We start from the raw sequence: 21,691 nt of genomic DNA, 5'->3' as shown, positions 1-21,691 counted from the left end.
AATAGAATGAGGAGGCAGAACCGGAACTGATATGGGGATGATGGGCAAAAATCTCATTGAATTTTGATGTGTTTTCTTTTTCATGTTTTCTTGGTCGACGCTTTCGTGTTTCTTTACATGCGACTTTGCTTCACACACTCTTTAGATTGCGTTCTCTTTCATTTTTGACTAACTATCGATGACTTTGTTTGCCTCTCTGATACTATATGCCTGTGATTTGCGGGGTCCATGCCGCTGTGTGCCATTGAACAAATTCCCCATCCTTGTTTCCACAGCCCAGTGTGAAAAAACCCAAGCTGCATTTATGTCTCAGCGTATGGAATAAAGATATTCAGTTGAATTAATATGAATTGTAACATGATACTCATAGGCAACTATTAACTTTCGCCACTGACGTCCTGCCCAGCGCGTCATACTGATAGAGGCTGCGGTACACCTGGCTCAACATTATATGAGATTCGACCAGCAGGAAGGAAGAAGAGCGCAACCAGGGCACCTTTGCGCACCTCTGGATAGTGGTGCGTTCCAGGCCCAGGAGAAGTCCAGCCGGCACCCTGCCAACCCTGCATCCCTTTCAACTCAGCACCGGGGTCAAGTTGGATAACGCAGTTTATCTCGCCGTATGGATGCGAGTGATACTGCCCCCTGTACTCTTCTTCGCTATCCATGTACACAGTCGTGATGCTGAAGTATCTCGTTGCGGCTGAAGGAAGCGCAATTTTCCCTCGTCGGTATTTCTTTCCGTCGATCTCTGTCTGAGCCACCCATCCTTCTGTCAACCCAGATTTTATATAGTAGCAGAACTCCTCAAAATATCGATTTCCCGGGCCATAGTCTTTGTTGAGTCTGCTCTCCAAGTCTTTTCCAGGAGTTCTATAAGAAATTCGTTTCCCCGTCAGTTTTGGACAAGCTTCAGCACCCAGTGTGAGAACTCTCGAAAGAGCCACTTACAAGTCTTGTACTTCATTAAGAAACTCACAGCAGCAGGAGAAGAACTTTTCCGCAGTTGGCCACTGGGAAAGATTTGGCACGTTGGCACTATCGTCCAGCTTCATCATTGCCATATGTGAACGGGTGGTAGTTGAATGAGGGGGTTGTGTAGGAAATTGCATGAATTAATGTCGGTACCTAAAACCGGGACGGAAGATAGTGCGGAGAAATAGCCAATCCGTTAGGCTTTAGTAGTGTACTTTTACTTTCTAGAGTATCAACCTCAGCGATCTGGTCAGGTGAGGTGCGGGGGTGGCAGCCGCCTCCCCAATCAAGAGCCTTGAATTCTCGGCTTGGTTTACCAGTGTAAGCATATTAAATAGCGTGCATGCTGCGTAGGCCATCCACTAACACAATGCTTCTTAATCGAGACAGTTCTTCTCTTTCAATCACCGACCGCACGCCCCTGATGAATCATGGCTGATGGTTTTGTTGTCAACCCACTGGGGGATGTAGGGGAGTTGATGATCAAGCGTGTTACAGGTCATGCTGCGGAAGCCATTGGCGTCCAGGGCCTCGCCGTCGCCATTCTCCCGGCCCATATGGCCTGGGCATCTGCGGGCCTGGCGGGCCCGGCGCATGCGCCTCGCCGGCAACCATATGGAGATTCTGGGGGATGGGAACCTCGGCTGGCGTTGAGCTAAAACATCAGTGGGCGCTAGAGCCCAAGATGCTTGCTTATGTGTCTCCTCTCTACCTATAGTGAAGAGTGACTAGAATATCATATGAAAACTGGAAACATCCTGTAAACGTCCGGATCGGATGATATTGTATTAAAATTATACTCTTTCAGTTCACCTTTTCTGTTAAAGCCTTTAATATTCTACCCACAACCTAGGAGGTAAACAGTCAAAAGCCAGAATGGTCTTATGGTCTTTAAATACTGACACTTGAATATACGCGTATTCACGAGGTATACTAGTTTGATTACAGTGACTTTCACCAAGGGAAGGTCAACCAGGGAATAGACATTACTTGACCACACCTATCTTTTTCTGAATCTTGCTTCTCGTGCAGCTTCACTAGTTTGCTCTTTGTTTCATCACCTTCACATCGTTTGTTTCATATCTCGTTCTATTCGTCCGTTTGTTCACGCCGCTCCGTTACTGGTTCGAGTTGTCTCACGACGTTGCTGCGCTATTTGGCGGTTTCCCCTATTAGAACCAGGGCAGCTTCTAGGAGGATTGTGTCAAGAATTGTATGGACAATGAGAAAACACTCAGATTCTCAAGAAACACAATCACATTCACACAGCACGCGGCCTGAGAGGCCCTTTGACCACTGCTGTGCTAAAATCTACCGGGCAGGTAAATTATGGTATGCTGATACCCCGCTTTGCTGATGTTGCCAAGTATCTCAACGGGCGCATAGCTGCAACTTCAACGTGATCTTTGGCAATTCTGGTTTTGTTGTTGGAAGTTGCTTGCGACACTGATTATGTATGTGTGCGGCGTTCTTGCCACCACCCACGGATTCCATGCCATTCTTGCCTAATCAGCCATAGCCAAGACTGAAAGTCAGACCGTTCAAGTCTCCTATTTTATTACATATTGTTGACTTTCTTGGTTCCTAGTTGTTTGGATTTTGATGTGCCGAAGCACATGTGCCACCAGTAAACGTGTTTGCTCTTCATGACTATGACGAAAGGGTCATCGACTGAGTTTCTTTCCAATCTGGGGATTGGAGTTTTTGATCACACGCCGAGGTAGAAGGCTCGGGTTAGCAAAAGCTAATCACACTCTCACAACCAACCGCATATGCAATGCACAGGGGTTCAGACACACAAGGACCATGAGAAGTCAATTGGATATGTTTTCCGCCTATTTCAGCAGGTGATTCATTTGGTCGAGGGAAAAATGCGCCTAGTTCACTGGCAGCTTTTAGCCTGTGATGCACGACCTACTGCACGAATCGTTGTATCGTCTGTCTTGGCTGGTGGACTTTTAACTCACGAAACGGAAAATCCAATGAATGCTTAATGAGTTGTCTCGGCGCCCAGAACCTATGCTGTCATGTAACCTTCTGAAAAGATGAAAGCAATTTTGAATTTGCATGTCGTCGGGCGATCGAGAACACCTGCCTATATGGGAAATAGCAAAGGGCTCGTGATGATCCCAGTATCGATTTTTTCATAACCTTCGACTACAAATGTGTGTCTTGGAGACGTAGAAAAAGTATAAGTAGCACGGCCTTAGACACAGTTTGTAGAAGTCTCATCTCACCCAAAAAAAAATTTACTCCAAATATCTAACAAAAGCTCGATACAAGAACAGAACGCTTTACTCTCACTTGACAAAATGAAGGCAGGTTGTTGAAGTTGCCTCTGATTTTTGATGACTTACATTCCTCTTAGACTGCCTACGCAACCGTTCTCATCTCCCTCATTGCTGGCCATGCTATGGCAGCGCCCATCAATCCTCCTACGACTCCCAACCCTGTCCATCAGTTGAAGCGGAGGGAGTGGTTTTACCTGGAGTGCAACAGCAGTAGTATATTCAACACCTGCCGGGGCTTTAACACGTACTGCACCAGTGGAGGTGCTCTGAAGACTGATTACGTAGCGCTTTGTGGCAGGCCCACATGCGAATGCGTGTACGTCAGTGGATGTGACATAATCTGCCGTCAGGCACTGGGAATTGAGGAGGATTCCGAGCTTGAGGAGGAAAGCAAGAGCGAGAAGGATGAATCGGCTGAGAAGTAGGTCTGTCAAGAAGTCGCGGTCCTGTAGTACATGATGACCTCTATCTCGTCCTGTTGAAATGATATATATTATTTCGCATAACTTGAATTTCGCCTTGAAGCGCCCCTGAGCTCTTGCTAATACTTGGACATCAGTAAAGATGTATCAGTCATACGCCAGCACGAATGTAATGTGATATCTTGCAATGACAGCTCTAATTTCTGCGTCAAGGAAATTTGTCCTCAGTTGCCAAGACACAACCCCCACCCAGTTGATAATGCAGGCAGCCCTTCCTGCATCTACATGCAGAATCGTTGGTTAGATAGAGTACCAACAAACAGGAAACTAAGAGTTACACATTTCCTTTAGCTGGATTCGTCACAGAGCTTTACCTGTTTGATAGCATACTCCGACACCTCATACAACATGTATAAAGGCTGCGTGTCTCTCAGTGTTTAGATTTGAACTTCCCCTTTCCCCCAGCATCCTCCTTCCAAGCACACTTTTGCATTCGAACCGCCTGGAAATTCTAACTTCTTTTTCGGAAGATGTCCAACCCAGAACACTGTGACATTGCACCACCAGTAACGCGGCACGTACAGCAGTGGATCTTGTCAGAACCAGAGGATGAAAGACGCCTCGTGCCTATCGTCGACGGCAAATACCACGATCCAGACACATCCGAGGTCATAATAGTGGCCGACAGACAATCTACAACGACCGGACCTCCAGTTATCGATCAATACTGGCATAACTTGCGCGCCGGCCCACCCGGGCAGTTTCGTGGGATGAGAGGGGCGTTCTTCAAGGACATCACCGAATACATCATTCGCCTCGGAGAGTTCCTTAAAAAGGAACACTACAAGATTCATTCCTTAACCGCCACTGAGTTCTCCGTCACTGTGGTTATCGAAACAATGCGTACCAGGGCCGAAGTATCGGAAGATATGACAGCCTGCCGGTTGCATTTCACTCTCGATTAGCCGTAGTTTTCTACGCTAAAGGTACAATATGACTTTATCACAAGTACACAATGTGTTGCTAAATTATTATCTATTTCTTTCAGACCATTTCGCGAGAAGATGCGGCTTTTCGGTTGCTAATCTAGTTTTTGGCGAATTTCACCGGGGACTAGTGAAAGCGGCACATGTAGCAGACTTTACTACATAGATTTACCTTTTTCATAAGAATTGATGTGCTTAATCTACGTAGTTTTCTCATGATCACTTCCTTCGCTATAATGATCCGAGACAGGGGTCTGGAGAAACAAGCACAATTTGATGAAGCCTCCTGTTGCCCTATCCATCTTTATATGACAACCCAACTCTGTGGCAGTTAAGGTAGCCTGAAGCAACCTGGTAAGCTAAAACAAAGAAAAAAGAGAAGGCTGCTGCAGTCTGCCGGGTGATGTTCCCGGTTGTGGTTGATGGAATGGCGTCGATGCTTCGCAGGCGCCAAGGACAATTTAAAAACAGTATCTTGAACATGTTGAGGATTTGTTTCATACGCAGCTGTTGCTTGATGTTGTGTTCGGGAATGGCTCAACGCTTAGTTAGAGCCCAAACGGCGTATTGGATGGAACATGGTGCTTAGCTGGGGGGGGGGGGGGGGGGGTTTCTTCTTTTTTTCGGTTTTTTCAGCTATTCTACTTTATGACGAGTGCCTTTAAAACATTGTGCAGCCTCTTTTTATTAGGACTGTTTCCTAATCGAAATATTTGATCAGTAGCCAACTGCTACGTCGACGTTCACCAGTGGCTCTCTTGCATCCCGTAGTAACTCCAAGTGTGGACTGTACCTGTAATGTAAGCGATCACCAGGCCCGGCTGTTCGGGCTCAAAGTCGGCAAATCAATACCGGTATCCAAAAGCTTTCCGACCTTGCTCCGTAGTAAGCCCCAGACCCGATGAAGAAGGTCCCTACCACGTGGACCCGCAACGTAAGCGTTTATCGTCGCCTTGGGTCTGTGCCGCACTCCTGCTTATGAGCTCACGCAGTGCATTTAAAATCTTGTAGCGGTCTTGCAAAAATGATTCACAGTCGAATTCATTTTTCTCCTAGTTGTTATATCGATACGAGTAAGAGACCATGAGGCTTACATGGTCTCCGTTCTTCTTCGCCTTTCTAGGCCTGGCGAGCAGCCAGAGGGCCGGGCTCAGTAATTGCCCTTTGCTAGGACCGACTTACCCTCCTCCAGATCTTCACAAGTCGCAAGTCATCAAGGATGTTCAGAAGGCCTTTTCAAACCTCATTAATGACGCTGTTGCGACTGGCAAAACTGAACTGGGCGATATAAACACAGAAACTGCGTCCTTTTCAATCGGCGTCTTCTCAACTCACTCGGAGGACTTTCTCTACGAACACCACCATCGGGGTACCGAACTCAATGGGTCTCTTACCGGGGGCGTATTGAACGCGGAAACGCTGTACCGCATCGGGAGCGTCACGAAGCTGTTGACTGTGTACACATTACTCGTCAAGTTGGGTCCGTCGTACTGGAATGAACCAATAATTAAGTTTATCCCGGAACTGGCAGACACACCGACAGGGAACCGGGCACATCGGGTGCAGTGGTCAGAGGTAACGTTGGGGGCTCTCGCCGGTCATATGGCCGGCCTTCCGCGGAACAGTATGGTTCTTCCGCTTCCCGCTCTCGTTGAACTTAAGGGTGTGCTTACCCCTATCTAGATGGATTTGTCGATCTATCCGGTGTTCCTGGAGTCGAAGACATCGGGCTTCCTCACCTTGATAGTTCTGATGTCGCCAAGTGCGGTCTTCCTGACATCCCTGGTTGCACGAGGGAAGGTGCGTAATCACCAGCATATCATTCGGGAGCAAAAGCGATTGACTCACCAAATCCAGAGGCGATTGGCCTGATGCTGCAGCAGGACCCTGCTACCATGACTTGGCACACTCCCGTATACAGCAATGAAGCCTTCCAGTTACTGGGCTGGGCTTACGAGAACATCACTGGAGAGTCAATGGAAGATGGTTTCAAAGCAAACATTCTAGAGCCTTTGGGGCTGTCTCGATCGTTCTGGAGTCCGCCCAAAGACGACCCCAACGCCAACATTGTGGACCTTGACCCTTCGGTAACCAAGCCGTTGATAGGTTTTCCGTTTGAACAAGGGCTAAGTAGCTACACGCCGTAAGAAATAGCATCATTCTATCATCTTGAACGTTTAGTCTTGCTCATCCATCTTAGGACCGGTGGCGTCTACGCCTCAATGGGCGATCTCTCCGCCATTGGGCGCTCTATTCTCTCTTCTTCACTCCTCCCGCCATCCGTTACTCGTGAGTGGCTTCGGCCGATAACCCACACTCAACACACTCACAGCGCGATTGGGAGGCCTTGGGAAATCACGCGAATGGACGTCCCTATCCACCCCGGCTCTGATCGCACCCGCCTTGCAGACCTGTACACTAAAACCGGTGGTATTTCGGCATATCTCTCTTATATCATTCTTTCTCCTGACCACGACATCGGCTTCACCGTCATGCTTGCTTCAAAGAGTGCATTCAACGGCGGTGGCAATTTGGATTCCACCTTTGACATCCTTAGTGAGCTGCTTCTGGAAAAGTGGGTACCGGCCGCCGAAGCCGCGGCTCGGGAGGCAGCGGGACGGGACCTGGCTGGCACCTATGTTGTCGATGACGACTCGGGCTCAATCGCCGAGCTAGCGTTGGTCCCAGGTAGACTGGGTCTTACGCTGCAGAAGCTTGTGTATAACGGTACAGACTTTTTGGCGACTGTGGGCGGAACGCTAGGCTTCCAGGGTGCGGATCTACACTTCATGGGAATCAGAGACGAGGGTGAAGTCATGTTCCGCGCAGTCTTTTCAAGTGCCCAGGGGAGAAGCTCGGGGCGAGAGCCGGTGTTGGGAAAGAAATGCGAAGGAACCTGGGCAGGAGCAGGGTTCTTTAACTACGGTAACAATGCGCTTGATGAAATTGTTTTCAGCGTAGATGAAGATGGAAAGGCGAATGCGGTTAGTTTCCCGGCGTTGCGAGTGAGGTTAACAAAGAAATCGGGAGGAGAAGATACAACTGGCGGCGATGGGCAGCAATTTTTCGAAGAGCTTTGATTTAGGTATTACTATCATGGTATTATACAAGTCATATATCGAAATGCTCAATATCAGCTCTCACACCGTTAGCCCCAGTCATCCCCTGGAGGTACATTTCAACATGACTTGTCAGCCTCTCTTCAAATCGTATTTGAATTTACCGTCCACAAATTCATCAGCGTATAAGGTTGTTTCTGAAGCACAGAAACTTTAACCACGGTATTGGTTCCAGAAGCTGTAGATGCGAGTCTGCTGGCCAGGAGTGAACTCCTCGTAGCAAGAGCTTTTGACACGTTAGCAACCGTTCAACTGTGTGATGTAGACAAAGGGTACTCACTCATAGGAGTAGTCCATGTAGTTGTGGATGGGGTCAAGACCGGCCTGAGTGGGGCAAGAGTCGCGGCCAATGGGACATCCCTCGGAGTCGCTGGCCTGAGCGGGCGTGTCGGCGATTTGGTCGCCGGTGCCGGTGCAACCACCCTGGAAGGTGTGGTATAGACCGAACCAGTGACCGACCTCGTGGGTGACGGTCTTTCCGAGGTTGTAGTTGGTGGTGCTGCCACCCGGCACAGTGGAGGAGAGGATGGTGCAGCCATCACGGATGTAAGCGGTGGAGCCAGCAGCGGCGGTGGTGGGGAAGTAGCAGTAACCAAAGGGGCCACCAAGGGTCCTCAGGAAGTAGAGGTTGAGAGTGCTGTAGTCACCCTTGCGGAGGGCGCGCTTCATGGCCAGCTCGTTGCCATCTTGGGCCCAGGTTGGGTTGATGGTGCGGGTTGTGCCGACGAGGTTGAAAGAGATACCGTGAGGCGCAAAGTTCTGGTTCATGACGGCCAGTTGGTCAGACAGCATTTTGTCCTGTAAGTTTTGTTAGAGATAAGACCATGCAGGGTGTCAAGTGTGCAATGTTCTCACGGTGAGGTAACCATTGGCCACAGTCTGGGATGAAGCGACAACGTGGAAGTAGGTGTCGACAGTGATGGTGGCCGCTGCCATCAGGCTGAAGTTGCCAGCGTTGGCCGCCTCCTCTTCGGCGAGCTTCTTAGAGATCTCAATGTGCTCGGGAGAGGGATCATGTGTGCTGCAGCCGAAACGAGGGGTAGGGGTGACAGCCGCCGAGACGACCGCGGCAAGGGCCGCAACAAAAGCGAGCTTGGCCTGCATGATGGAGATCCGATCGATGACTTAATGAACCTTGAACCAGGGGACTAGGGCTTGAGAGTTGAGAGTGATGTCTAACAGCACAAGAGAACCTTGATGGTAGAGGGTTGTCTTATATAGCCTTGAAGACAACCTCACAATCATCTCTTGAGTTGTCGTCTCTGAAGGCCATGATCTTAGGCCAAGGCCAATTGAAATGTGACCTTCCGAATCAGCTCAAGTCGGATTTTGGGCCCATTAGCGACAATGAAACCCAAGAAGGAATCAGTTTTGAAGAGAAAAAGGGTTGGATACGTATAGACATGTCGTGGGGTAGGCTTGGATACCTTCCTCTTCGGGGTTAACAGATCAACTCTATCGGTGTGGTTTGGTCTGAAAGGGAAGACCGATGAACGGTACCGACAAGCCATCTTTGGTGGCAGCTGTCGTCTCTCAGGGCCGTTAACGCATAGGGCACTTTGATGGAGCTGACATGTACCGACCCCGATTAAGGTGCGTCAAGGTAACGACCCTACCCATGTTTGCGCAGCGTTGCGTGCATAAACCGGCACCGGCCGAAAACACTGGCACTTTACAAGCGAGGGCGGCTTCTGGCCGTCGATAAGACATCTGATGATCCCGTTCATCTAGCCTAAGCGAGAGTCGGAGATGAATGCGGAAGGACGAGCAAGCTTCGGAAGCCGGCGCTAGCGGTGCGCGAGTCGCATCGCAACATGGACTGCTCCGTAATTATAAACGCGCATGCCAAGCTCCCGCCAAGATGGCTAATCATCCAACCAAGCCACCGTGATCGAACCTCCCTATTTGAGCAATAATACTCACCCAGACAAGAGCGACTTTTGGAAGATGGTTTTTGGATTACTATGTAGGCATAACACTTGGCCAAGACTATGTCTTGAGTCACCAGTGGTTAAAGGCCGCATTCTCCACCATTGACCGTCCTGGTCTTGACCTGACCTGCAGAGGTTGCGGTGGCTAAGCCACCTGAGGTCAAAACAACCTTCTCTTTTCGGGGAGCTATATGAGAGGGGATAGCTCGTATGTGGGCGCACCAGCGGCTTGGCCTGCCCAGGTCACAGAGACTATTGAAAACCGTGCAGGTTGGATGCTAGATTTACGGATCAGCCGAAGTGCCCGCTTTCGTCATCTCCCTTGAGCCTGCAACATTACATTTCGGCAGTATAGAAGATTCCGGATGTGAACGAGTCCATGGCTTGAATAATTTCGCGAGAAGTCAAGACGTGAAAAGGAATAAGAGCTACATTCTCGAAGGCGGGAAGAACTGTAGATTATTGCATAATTAAATGGGGTTTCCCGTCCCGGGATCCGTTACACACATATAGTAAAATGTTTTCAGAGTCTTAGTAGCTATTTGACAGGCAAAATCGATTGAGTTTCAGACGCTGCCAAGATTTTTAAAAAGACACTCGAGGATCGCTTTGAACTTCGTTGGAACGAGAGAAGGGTTTGCATCTTCGTGTTTTATCTGACAAAGTATGCAGAGCATAGGCAGACGCGAAAATGGCACTCTCCTACTCAAGCGAGTTGCTCCTTCTTAACAGGTAAAATAGACTAGGCTAAGGATTAAGCAACTCCATCGTGTGATCCAAGGTGATCCTGGGAACAAAGGAGAGGGTCCGCTCTTTATACTGCGCGATACAACGTCCGATAGCCGTAGGCAACCAAGACAGAGATGAGCTCCGGTGGGATACCGGTATCGTGTCTGAAAATAAGCGCAATGTGACATACCCCGCCAGGGGCAGAATTCCCATTTGCGTTAGCTAGGTTCGGTCTGGCTCACCGAAGGTGAGAGGGAGAGCTGAGACGTGGGGTGGGTTGGTGAACACCGAAGGCAGCCACTACACCGAAGGCCCAAGGCACCAGCCACCAAAGCACAGGTCACAGTGGAGGCAAGCTCCTTCACCACGTGACTGCGAGTCGCATTGCCTGGAATTTCGCGTCACTGCCTGTTGGAAGGGCGCGCCGCGCGCCTTCCACTTAAACCCCAACGGCGGCGGGTGATTTCTACGGAACCACCCACGTCGCTCTACAGCCCCTCCAACGATCACCATATTCCCGGCCTCTACCGTCAAGCTGAACCGGCTGTTGGTCTGTTCGACACCATGCCCGAGTTTACAGGTATGCTTTTCCTGCAGCTACTGCCAATCAGCTATAGCTAACCTCCCTCCATTCTAGAGGCGGATACTATCCGCATCTTGGTTGCGACAGACAACCATGTCGGTTACGAAGAGCGAGATCCAATTCGCAAAGATGACAGCTGGAAAACCTTTGACGAGATTCTGAACCTTGCGAAAAGCCAAGATGTATGCGAGAATCCCATGTCGGGGGTGCTTCGTTGGCTGACAAGAAGCACAGGTCGACATGGTGTTACTGGGCGGCGATCTCTTCCACGACAACAAACCCTCGCGAAAGTCCATGTACCAGGTCATGCGCAGCCTTCGCAAGAACTGCCTCGGCATGAAGCCCTGCGAACTCGAGTTTCTCAGCGATGCCAACGAAGTCTTCGAGGGCGCATTCCCGCACGTTAACTACGAAGACCCCGATATCAACATCTCCATTCCCGTCTTCTCGATTCACGGAAACCATGACGATCCCAGCGGCGAAGGCCATTTCTGCTCCCTAGACTTGCTCCAGGTTGCTGGGCTGGTCAACTATTTCGGCCGCATCGCCGAAGCCGACAATATCGAGGCGAAACCGGTGCTGCTGCAAAAGGGCCAGACGAAGCTTGCACTGTTTGGGTTGAGCAATGTGCGTGACGAGCGCATGTTCCGGACCTTTAGGGACCATAAAGTCAAGTGGTTCCGGCCGGGTGTCCAACAGGCGGATTGGTTCAACCTGCTCACAGTGCACCAAAACCACCACGCCCACACGGCAACATCATACCTCCCCGAGAATGTACTGCCCGACTGGATGGACCTGGTCGTCTGGGGCCACGAACACGAGTGCTTGATTGATCCACAGAAAAACCCCGAGACGGGCTTCCATGTCATGCAGCCCGGATCGTCGGTAGCAACGTCGCTTGTGCCGGGCGAGGCAGTACCGAAACATGTGGCCATCTTGAACGTCACTGGCAGGGAGTTCAAGGTCGAAAAGATTCCGTTGAAATCCGTCCGGCCATTCATTACGAAGGAGCTGGTGCTGGCGACTGACTCACGATTCAAGGGCCTGCACACCAAAAAGGACAACCGACAGGAGTTGACGAAGAGGTTGATGGTGGTGGTCGAGGAGATGATCCAACAGGCAAACGAGGATTGGTACGCCGTTCAGGATGTAGACGACGAGGAGCCGCCTTTGCCATTGATCCGACTCAAGGTGGAGTACACGGCCCCGGAGGGCGGCCAATACGACTGCGAGAACCCCCAGCGGTTTTCGAACAGATTCATTGGCAAGGTGGCCAACACCAACGATGTCGTCTACTTCCATCGGAAGAAGACGGGCGTCTCCAGTAGGTGTCTCTGATGCCGTTGAGTTTATGCCTGCTAACACTAGCCCAGGACGCAATGCCGACACAGACGTTCCTGAAATGCTCGAGGAGACACTGGGATTGGACACTGTCAAGGTGGAAGCCCTCGTGCAGGAGTTCCTGGCAGCCCAGTCTCTCAAGATCCTGCCCACGGCGCCTTTCGGGGATGCCGTCAACCAGTTTGTCAACAAAGACGACAAACATGCGATGGAGGAGTTTGTCAGCGACTCTTTGGCTGGGCAAGTTCAGCAGATGCTCAGTCTTGACTCAGACGAGGATGACCTCGACAACGCCATGGAGATGTATCGGGCCAGGCTTGAAGAGCAGTTTGTCAAATCGGGCCCGAGGCAGGTCTCGAGACGCAAGGTCAAGCCGAAGCCTGACACGTGGGATTCGGATCTGGACGGACACTGGGAAGATCAGCCCGGCGTGATTGAGACTGAAACCGTGTCTCAGGCCCCGGCTAGGTCAAGAAGCGCCAAGACGCCGAATGACGATGATCTCATGGATCTGGAGGATGAACCGGCGACCCGTAAAGCACCGGCAAAGAAGGCGGCGACCACACGAACTACGAAGACTGCGGCGGCAAAGAAAGCCCCAGCGAAGAAGGCACCGGCCAAGAAGGCGCCTGCGAGAGGCCAAAAGAAGCCCCTTTTTGTGGATGAGGACGAAGAGGAAGAGGACGTGGTGATGGACGACGACTTCGAGGAGCCGCCCGCGCCCACCCGGGCCAGGAGATCCCAGCCTGCGCGCGCGGCCCCGAAGACGCGTCAATCGAGGCTCAACTTCTCCCAGGCCACGGCCTCGCAGAACGCGGTTGAGATTAGCGATGACGAGATCTCCGAGGATGACGCCTTCGAGCCCGCACCAACGACCACCCGTAGCAGACGGAGGTAGTCGGTTGCGAGGGAATCAAGTTGCGATTCGGCATGGCGATGAGACTTCCTGTCGGTCCTGGTTCAGGGGCGAATTTGATGTGATGGAGAGAATTGATAGAGTCATTCTATGGTTCCGCGTGCGTTTAGCCATACGGAGTCCGGGAGCGGGATTTTGCTTTGGCTTTGATCGATGAGAACTAAGATACCACGTCGCCAACGAGAAAAGTTTTGCCCCTTGATTCGCTCTTCGTTTGCCATTACCATTGCTTTTGGGTTCTCCTTTGCAAAACCTCAACGCGGCAGTGTTTCCCTCCCTCAAAACGTATACAAGCAACTGCTCCTGTCCAAAAAGGAACCATTCGTGACGGGCGGTAGCCCAAGATACGCCTCCAAACCCGCGGAGCTTCCCCCCCTTTCGGCTCCCTTTACTTACACCCACGTCTCGATGACCTAAGGGTCACACATCGCGACGAACAAACCCGTCACCACCCCACCTTCTACGTCCCTCTGTTCCCACTCGTGTTCCAACAGTAGCTGCAGCTGCAGCAGCAGCCCCGAACCGGACGACGAGCCCCGTGTCAACACATGGAGCAGCCATCTCCAGCAACGCGGCGCGCCCATGCGAGCCCGGGATCTTGAGGGTGTCGGTAGGCGAAGGGGAGGGAAGTTCCCATCCGCTTCCCCCTCGTCATGCCAACTCGAACTAGAATCTCCCTCCCCCTTTCCCTCTTCCGTAGTGAACCTCTTGCCATCTCATCCCCGTGGCCCATGAGAAGAAAACACACACGCACACACACACACAATCACATACGCCTAGTAACTCGCCAGCCCTCTTGATCAGTACGCAGAGCGAGGAAGGACACAAACAAGCAAAACCTGGCAAACTCCCTCCCCCCTCGCCTGCCGAACCTTGGAACCCTTTTCTGCGGGCCCGGTGACGATGAGTGAGCATACCTTTCACACGGAAAAGATAGTAAGCATGGTGGCCGCGGCAAAAAACGACCGCCGCACCGCAGGAAGAGGGTAGATGGAAAGGGTCTTCCCTCCCCCCCTTGGCATTCCCTTCAGGGAACGCGTTAGGGACACGAGCCCAGCCCGCCTCGAACAGCGTTCCGAATAGCGGTTCATCAAACAGAATGACACATCGTGATGACGGCGGCCATCGTGTCCGGAAGGCTCGGAACCCGGGGGAGAATTACGCGCCACGCTCTCGCGAAGTGTGGTATAGGGGCTCATCGTGTGGATGCATTCATATCAGCCTCCTTTCTTTGCCTAGGCACCGGCCAGACACTATTCCCATTTGGAGACGGCACCGGAGTAAGTGTTCTGTCATACAAGTTCGACCAACTCGTAATGCGTGATGACTTTACTTGGTCATCCACTTATAGTGTACAAATTCGCTAAACCCTACTAGAGCCTCCTCTCCCCCAGTCTCTCCTGCCCGTGCCTTAACAGAACGGTGCGGATCTGGTGATGTAGAAGCCGCACAAGAACGGCATCCAGCTTTCCGCCCGCTCCGACCTCGGAATATCGACTGCCAAGGTGCAGCCAAAAGCGTACGGCCAAAAATGAGCCCAGTCAAGGTTTCGAAGCTGCAGTGTCCCTCATTTGGGCATGACTCAACCAACAGCTGCCGAGTAAATCGGGAAAGGCTAATTCTTCCGTCGTTTTTTCGCAATGGAACACAGCAGCCAACTTCCGTGCGCAGTTCGCCTAGCACAACAACCCGAGGAAGGTCACGAGGGCAAACAGCTCGGGGTTACGGGTCCTCTAGAAATCCCCATCAAAGACATGAGAACCAACCAGGAGCTGCAGGATCTTCAAATGAAATGCCCCGTGCAACGCCGCGGAGCCTCTTCCAAAGTCGATGAGCCCCCTTTCTATGCCCCTTACCCCCAGTTTTGTCATCGCCTCGCGACAGCAACTGCGCCGCAACGATCTCATTTCGCGGGAGGCCGGCTGCTCGAAGCGCAAATGCATGTGGGTGGGGATAATGAAAAGTCCACTCAGACTCTGGAGACCCTTGGAATGATCAGGGGCTCGCCGCTCCCGAAAGAAGCCTTTCTGTTGGTGTCCACGGAATCTTTCGAAAAGCTCCAACGACGCCACAACGGAGCAAGATCCTTGCCCGATGGCAAAGTTTGGGCACCGAAGTGTCATACGCGACATTGTGCTGCCATCGCCGTCCCGACGCCGGCTGCACAAGTATCATATGTTTCCAGAGGTGGTCATCGCCAAGTGGGCCGGAATCTTTAAACTCTGTGGTGAGGTTGAAGAACCAAGTTGCAGGTTCATCCTCGACCCTCCAATTACCTTGCCGAGGCCCATCGGGCCATAAGTATGCCTCATGGCAGTAGCTGTTGCGGTTTATCCAGCTTGCACTTTGCAGCCCTAGGATCCATAAACTGGCACAATTCAAAAGTTATGCCGACCAACGGCAAAATAGGCATTAGCGTGCGGTGTAAGCCAGACCCGCAGGAAGTGGAGGGTATTCCGACTCCCCGGCACTGGGCCGGCTGCCGTTGGGCCACACGAATAATTGTCCTGCTCGGGATTTGCAGCCAACTGCCATTGTCTCCGTCTCGGGGAGAGAGGGATCATCTGGGAGCTGACGTTGCTTGAATCAGAGATTACCGTATGACCGATCGGCCCCCTGGGCAAATGAGGGGCGGACCCCTTGGCAAATATTCCAAAGTAGGTAGACCGAAAACTGCAGGTCTCAGGGATTTTTCGCCTGCGACAGCATACGGTCGTGCCATCAAATATTTCGGTTCGTGTTAGATGGAGGTTGTTGGAACAGTCAATTAGCCGTAGCACAGCACGTTGCAGTCGATACCGAACCGGTCACGGCGCCTCGACGGAGCCGTGGCCATGGGCCCTGGTCCGCCCCATAGGCGTGATGTTTACTTCCCGCCGTGCATAAGCGGAATATGTAGCTTTCTTCCGCGTGCGCCACTGATCACGTGGAGGGGAGGAGAGCCTCGCGGGTTCGCTGGCAGACGTTCATAGGGATCTACAGTCCCTTGTGCCATGCTTCTCTCCTCCCACCGTAACCCCTACAGCAGATTCATGAGTCTGCCGGCTACTTCCAGAGTCTTCCAAGTTAAACAGGGTCATGTTTGTGATGTGATGGACGTGACCTGTGCCACTCCGGGGCTCCTTAGAGTGCCAGCTTTAGGAAAGACAGGGGTATCACCAACATGTTGGGCATCGAGAGGCTACTGTACTGTGATGCTGCCATGCGATATTCTACAGGGCACCTCTGCATATGGGCGGTGCCAGGACACCAAATGTGTAGAGTGTGACAGATCGAGCTGGGCCGAGTCTGCTGCAACTGTGGTACGGCGATGGTGTGCTGTGAAATGAGCGTCGAGGAAGCCACACTGTCCATCAGGACACCTCTGGAGAGAACAATCTGGAACATTGAAGAAGCTCGTTGACCAGGGCTGCCGCCGTGCGGCAGTGAAGTCTAATAACTATGCAGTGGAAGAAGACCCAGGTCGAATTATGAACACGCCAGTGGCGATGACCATTGACTAGGGTTGGGCGGCGATGAGGGAACCTTGGCCGAGACATTGGGCAGGCACCTATCTACCTGCCTGCAGCTCTGTGTTAAAGGGACCACTTTTCGTAGAGGATATAGTTGACAAGACGTTGTTTTGAGTATGCGACAAGCCGCCCCGGAACGCCAGTTATTGCTGTTTATGATGAAGGCATTCGTCGTGGAATGTTTGACAAGCTGCGCCACTAGCCTACCGGTCTTGGAGGCCAGATTGACGCAGAGCTCCTCAACAGTCCAGGAACTTAGGAGGGGCGCCAATTTACACGACAGCACGCACTGCATGTCTGAGCCGAATGGGGACGGAATAGTTGCCTCGAACGCGACGTAGTTCCTCTGCTTGCCGGATACGACGCCGGTAGGTAGATTGAGAAGGGTAAGGGCCGTCCATCGAGAATGTCGTGGAAAAAACCATATTGTTGTGTGGCAATGGTGGCGCATGTTTCCTAGATGGTCGCATCGAGCAGTAGCAACCCGTATACCCACGGGGCTTGATTTAAGCAACCGACGGGGAACGGCTTTGGGTAACCCGGCCCATGAGCAAAGCCACCATCGTTCGGCCAGTAGACAACACTGGACAAGGCCATGGGGGCTGTCGTGGTGAGATCGTGTCCCATTAGCTGCGGGATCGGCCAATCGATCATGCTAGCTATACATCAATGACGATTTTTGGACGAACCGGTGACCCGAGACACCCCTATGCTGAGGCAGCCCACTGCTGACTTGATGCAGCCGTCTGTCTGTCCCCAAGTTGTGACTGGGAGGGCATGATCTCCGAAGTCGTTAGAAGCCAAGCCGGAATGGTGCTACCGACAGTCCATGATTCAACCATGTCAGAACTCGGTGAGGGTCGAGTCTTGAAGAGAAAAACGAGTCCTTGCAAGGCATACTGGCGAGTCGGGGGTGACTCCGGAGACATGTTGCTGCGGCGGCGCACCGGTCGGTGGGTAAGATTAAGCTCCATCCCCATCTCGCATCCATCTGGCAAACAGCAGGGGTGTTGGACGGGGATGCGGAGCATGGGACGCAAGGGTCCGGCACATTTGTGAAGGCGAGTGCCGCGCGATGGCGCGTGGGCGATTTGTGCGACGATGCATCCTAGTGTTCCATGCTACCATCCGGCGCACAGTTCAAGCTGGCCGAAGCTCAGGCCAGACTTTATCGTCCCTTGAGTCTTCTTCTTGCCAGGGTGAATATTGCGCTCTCTGGTCTACGGCGAGATACCTGTACAATACGACGATATTCTGGAGCAACAAGGTGGTTGCACTCTGTAGCAGGCCCGGGACTGCTGAAATCAAGCGGGGAGATGGAAATTACGCTGCTAGGCTTTCTTCCAAAGCCCCAGTTACCGGTTCAAAAAAGGGGCTAGAAATGACCGCAAGTGGCCGGCACTGGCACTTTCTGCTCTTGCAGGCTTCGAAGCGGCGCCCAGGGGGCGAAAATAGGGGTTCACGAACCCTAGGGTATTACCAAGGAATTGGCAGAGAAGAGATGGAACTTTCGAAGCAGTGGAGAACAAGGAGAAGGAGGAGGAGAGGAGGACAAGCGTCTCCGGCCATGTGTCCGTTTGTCGATCTCGTTCCGGCTTGAGTTGTTCCTGGGCGGTCGGTACGGATGAGACGTCAGGCGGGCTCCCACAGCCTTGAAGTCGCCGGCCGCTAGGGACATGTTGGGGAATGGCAAGTGCTAGCTAGGCGTGTAGATCTGGGTCCAGCGTGACGGCCCGAAGACGTCAGGGCAGGCGTGCCAGGTTCTTCTGCGAGGAGAACCCAGACCGCCATCGATGAAGATGCGAAGATTTGAGTGGCTGCGATGCATGGGGTCGATGGACAGCTCGTATCGTCGTCTCCTTGCCGGTCCAATATTTGCTTTTGAGGGTGACATGCTGCAGCCAGGTCCTCGGGGCCTTGCTTGGTTACTGCTTAAGCGCGCGGTGCAGCGAGACGCAAGGAGGGAGAGACAATATGATGGCTGCAGGCAACGATGCGTAGTTTGCGCCGCCGTTCAGCTGCCTCGATAACTTGGGCGGTCCGAAATGTGTAGCGAGACGGGTCAACCAAGTGGCTCGGGTTGAATTGCTAAGGGGACATTGGAGGGATATGTCGGCCTCGTCCGTTGAAGGTATCTCCACCAAGTTCCAGGGCCAGGATGGCTGCTGGCGAGGTACTCGTATGGCTGTGGGTGGATGGGTAATCACCGGAGTGAGGCTGACGGAGATGGGGGGGACAAAGACCCTGGGCAACGTGGCACGCGTATTGGATCCCGCGTCCGAGGTGCTGGATCGCCAATGAATGGCTGCAACAGGGAGCAAATCGACCCGTCGTGGCGGACGTGCCGATGGATGTGCCCTCACTTTTGGTGAAACGGAACGGCGCGCGAGGTGCGGAGTCGTCGTGCTGCCGGCGCCCTTGTATTTGTGCATCTCTATCAAAAAGAATGGAAGACGACGCGAGGGTCTGCCAAAAAAAAAAAAGGGGGCATGAAAAAAGAGGGTCAGGGCGTTCAGCTGAAGGGGACTCGAAGGAGGTGACATTGAATGAATGATTGACGTATCCGTACGGATACATCAAATTGCTTCTTGGAGAGGAGGGGCCTGTCCATGTCGGCGATGTCTCAGCAGTAGCCTCATATGCAGTGGTTTTCGTAGGGCATAGAGGAAGAGATGCGCATGCAGCTGGATGTTTGATGCAGGCCGTGCGACTGCGCAAAGTTGCCGGGCGTATGCAGGAGGAAGAAGAGGAGAAAAAGTAGGAGAAGAACACCCGGCAGTTGGTAATTGAGATTTGGACAGACGGGCAGACATACAACATGCAGACGTGTCGATGTTCATATCCAGTGTTCATGCCAATGCCAATGCCAATGCCAATTCTAATGTTAATATTAATAACAATGTAAAAGTGTCAAACGTCAGTGGTAAGGAAGGCAGTGTCAGTCAGTTACTGTCCTGTCTGTCTCGCACCTGCCGGTCTAAGTGAATCGGGATTGGTGCGCACGAGAGTACCGAAGCAGCGTGGGGATGCCGGTTGTTTCCCGAGTCGTGATTGGCCGCAGGTGCTGTGTCTGGGGGATGACTGTCGTGCCTCCATTTCTGCACAACACAACTCAGGTGCTGCAGGTAAAATCACGATAACTTGGCGGGCAATGTTTCATTGGTCAGTATCACAGTGCTGGAGCGACTGTGTTGGAGAAACATGGGCACCTGGCCAAATAAAACGAAGGAAAAGAAGAAAAAAAAAAAGTCGGTATTGCTGCAGATGGGTACCATGGATCGATCCTATGCGGTGGTACCAAACAAGCCCCATCACTCACATTCGACCGATCCGACGCCCGATTGGAAGTATGTGTGGCAACGAAAAGGTCGATGCGGTATTGTCGAGGATTGGATTGTATTCGTACTCGCACCATCATGGTACCTGTCAGGTCTGTCTTTATACAATGCCTAACACCCCGACGAAAGTTACTGCACTGGTGTGAACCATTTCTTGGTGCGTTCGTCTGATACCAGGAATGCCCATCGTCTTTTGGGGAGGAGGGAGCGGGGAGGGAGGGGAAGAGAGGACGGGTTGGGAGAGAGGGAAGAGCGAGAAAAGGCAAGCAAAATAATAATAATAAAATAATAATAATAAAAAGGAGGGGGAAAAAGGAAAAGTAAAATCCCATTGTCGTGTTTCTCCTGTCTCGTTACTTGGGGAACCCTTTCCGGCCGTTGGATGGGGACGGGACGTGTTCGCGATTGGAGCCACAGTCAAATCATTGGCCGTTGCTTTGCGATCGCACTGTCCTGGCTGCACTAGTCATGGCTGCACTGCATATCTTTTGGTTGGTGCATCTGTCATGGGGATTAGCACCGGTATGTTGTGGATTAGATTTTGTGCGTGTTTCCCAGCAACGCACGGGACGGCGTGTGTGAGGGGGAGAAAGAGTGGAGGAGTGAAAGGGCAAAAGAGAGAAAAGACGCCAGCTGCCAGGTGACAATCGCCGAGTGACACTTGCCAGGTGTTTGCCACAACAAGTCAACGGCAGCAAGAGAACAGACTGCGGGCAGGCGCCTCGCTCCCCCCTCCTCCCTCCTCCTATGGTTGTTTCTAGGCGCTGTTAGACCAGTGCCAGTGCGTAGGTGTGGCCAGTGACAGCCGGCGCCGTCTAGCTGACACTGTGCTAGCGCCGCGCCATCTGTCCTGTCCTGCCTGCCCGTCCTCGCATTCTTTCTACGTAGGTAGGTAGGTACCTTAGTAATAATAAGCCCTTCCCACCCCTCCTTGTCCTGGCAGCCCGTGGTCCCCGTGCCACCCTCCCGTCCCTCCCACAGACACGGCCGAAGTACTCGGTAGCATCGCAACAACAAGGTGTGCAACAGTATGGCCCTTTGCCTTGTTGCGATTCGACTGCGCATGCGCTTGCATCCCACCTTTCCCTCCCCCGCCCGGAATTCTGTCTCAGGGTGTGCGTGTGCGTGTACGTATGTATGCATGTATGTATGTGTGGGTGGGTAGGCGGGTGAGAAAGAAAAAAAAAGTGAGAGGGAGGGGGGCAATAGCCAACAACCACAGCAACATCATGATGATGACGGCGCCTTTGAGCAGCAAAGTGCGAATACAAACACACGTATGTACATACATACATACTTACACTAGCACGCTAGGTACGGATACTCCACGCGTATCCGTGCCTTCCATTCCTTCAGAGCCCCCACGACAAAATGCAGCTAGCTACCTGAGGGATATGAGGTAATGACGGGCTTTGGTCCCTCCTTATTGCAGCTCATTGCAGTCGGCAAGCACCTTGTCCTTGGCGGCCCAGGACCAACCTTTCGTTCTGGCGCAAGCCATCCACTTTTTAATATTTCTCCTCTGGTCATGGGCAGATGATGGCTATC

The 21,691-nt window shown here is 52.2% G+C and overlaps 5 protein-coding genes across 5 annotated transcripts; 3 read left to right on the top strand and 2 right to left on the bottom strand.

Moving 5' to 3' along the window:
- Positions 1-410: 410 nt before the first annotated feature.
- EsH8_II_000708 (DUF4863 family protein) lies at positions 411-1,055 on the bottom strand (the record flags this gene model as incomplete). The annotated part of the gene is made up of 2 exons (XM_083264006.1): positions 411-873; positions 952-1,055. 2 exons carry the CDS (start codon positions 1,053-1,055, stop codon positions 411-413), a joined length of 567 nt encoding a protein of 188 aa, XP_083121328.1.
- A 3,163-nt stretch (positions 1,056-4,218) lies between these two features.
- On the top strand, positions 4,219-4,653 carry EsH8_II_000707 (uncharacterized protein; the record flags this gene model as incomplete). Its single annotated transcript, XM_083264005.1, has 1 exon — positions 4,219-4,653. One exon carries the CDS (start codon positions 4,219-4,221, stop codon positions 4,651-4,653), a length of 435 nt encoding a protein of 144 aa, XP_083121327.1.
- Positions 4,654-5,757: 1,104 nt separating this feature from the next.
- EsH8_II_000706 (serine hydrolase domain-containing protein) lies at positions 5,758-7,754 on the top strand (the record flags this gene model as incomplete). The annotated part of the gene is made up of 4 exons (XM_083264004.1): positions 5,758-6,298; positions 6,358-6,474; positions 6,532-6,817; positions 6,875-7,754. 4 exons carry the CDS (start codon positions 5,758-5,760, stop codon positions 7,752-7,754), a joined length of 1,824 nt encoding a protein of 607 aa, XP_083121326.1.
- A 192-nt stretch (positions 7,755-7,946) lies between these two features.
- EsH8_II_000705 (zinc metalloprotease) lies at positions 7,947-8,897 on the bottom strand (the record flags this gene model as incomplete). The annotated part of the gene is made up of 3 exons (XM_083264003.1): positions 7,947-8,019; positions 8,074-8,591; positions 8,649-8,897. The coding sequence occupies 3 exons, from the start codon at positions 8,895-8,897 to the stop codon at positions 7,947-7,949; spliced, it is 840 nt and encodes a 279-aa protein (XP_083121325.1).
- A 2,120-nt stretch (positions 8,898-11,017) lies between these two features.
- Positions 11,018-13,275, top strand: EsH8_II_000704 (MRX complex nuclease subunit; the record flags this gene model as incomplete). The annotated part of the gene is made up of 4 exons (XM_083264002.1): positions 11,018-11,033; positions 11,091-11,218; positions 11,271-12,360; positions 12,410-13,275. The coding sequence occupies 4 exons, from the start codon at positions 11,018-11,020 to the stop codon at positions 13,273-13,275; spliced, it is 2,100 nt and encodes a 699-aa protein (XP_083121324.1).
- Between the last annotated feature and the right edge of the window lie 8,416 nt (positions 13,276-21,691).

The sequence above is a fragment of the Colletotrichum jinshuiense genome, chromosome 2 (assembly GCF_051148585.1).
Source record: "Colletotrichum jinshuiense chromosome 2, complete sequence".
Taxonomy (NCBI): domain Eukaryota; kingdom Fungi; phylum Ascomycota; class Sordariomycetes; order Glomerellales; family Glomerellaceae; genus Colletotrichum; species Colletotrichum jinshuiense.
The sequence above is the reverse complement of the archived record's forward strand: the minus strand, read 5'-3'. Positions and strand labels throughout refer to the sequence as shown.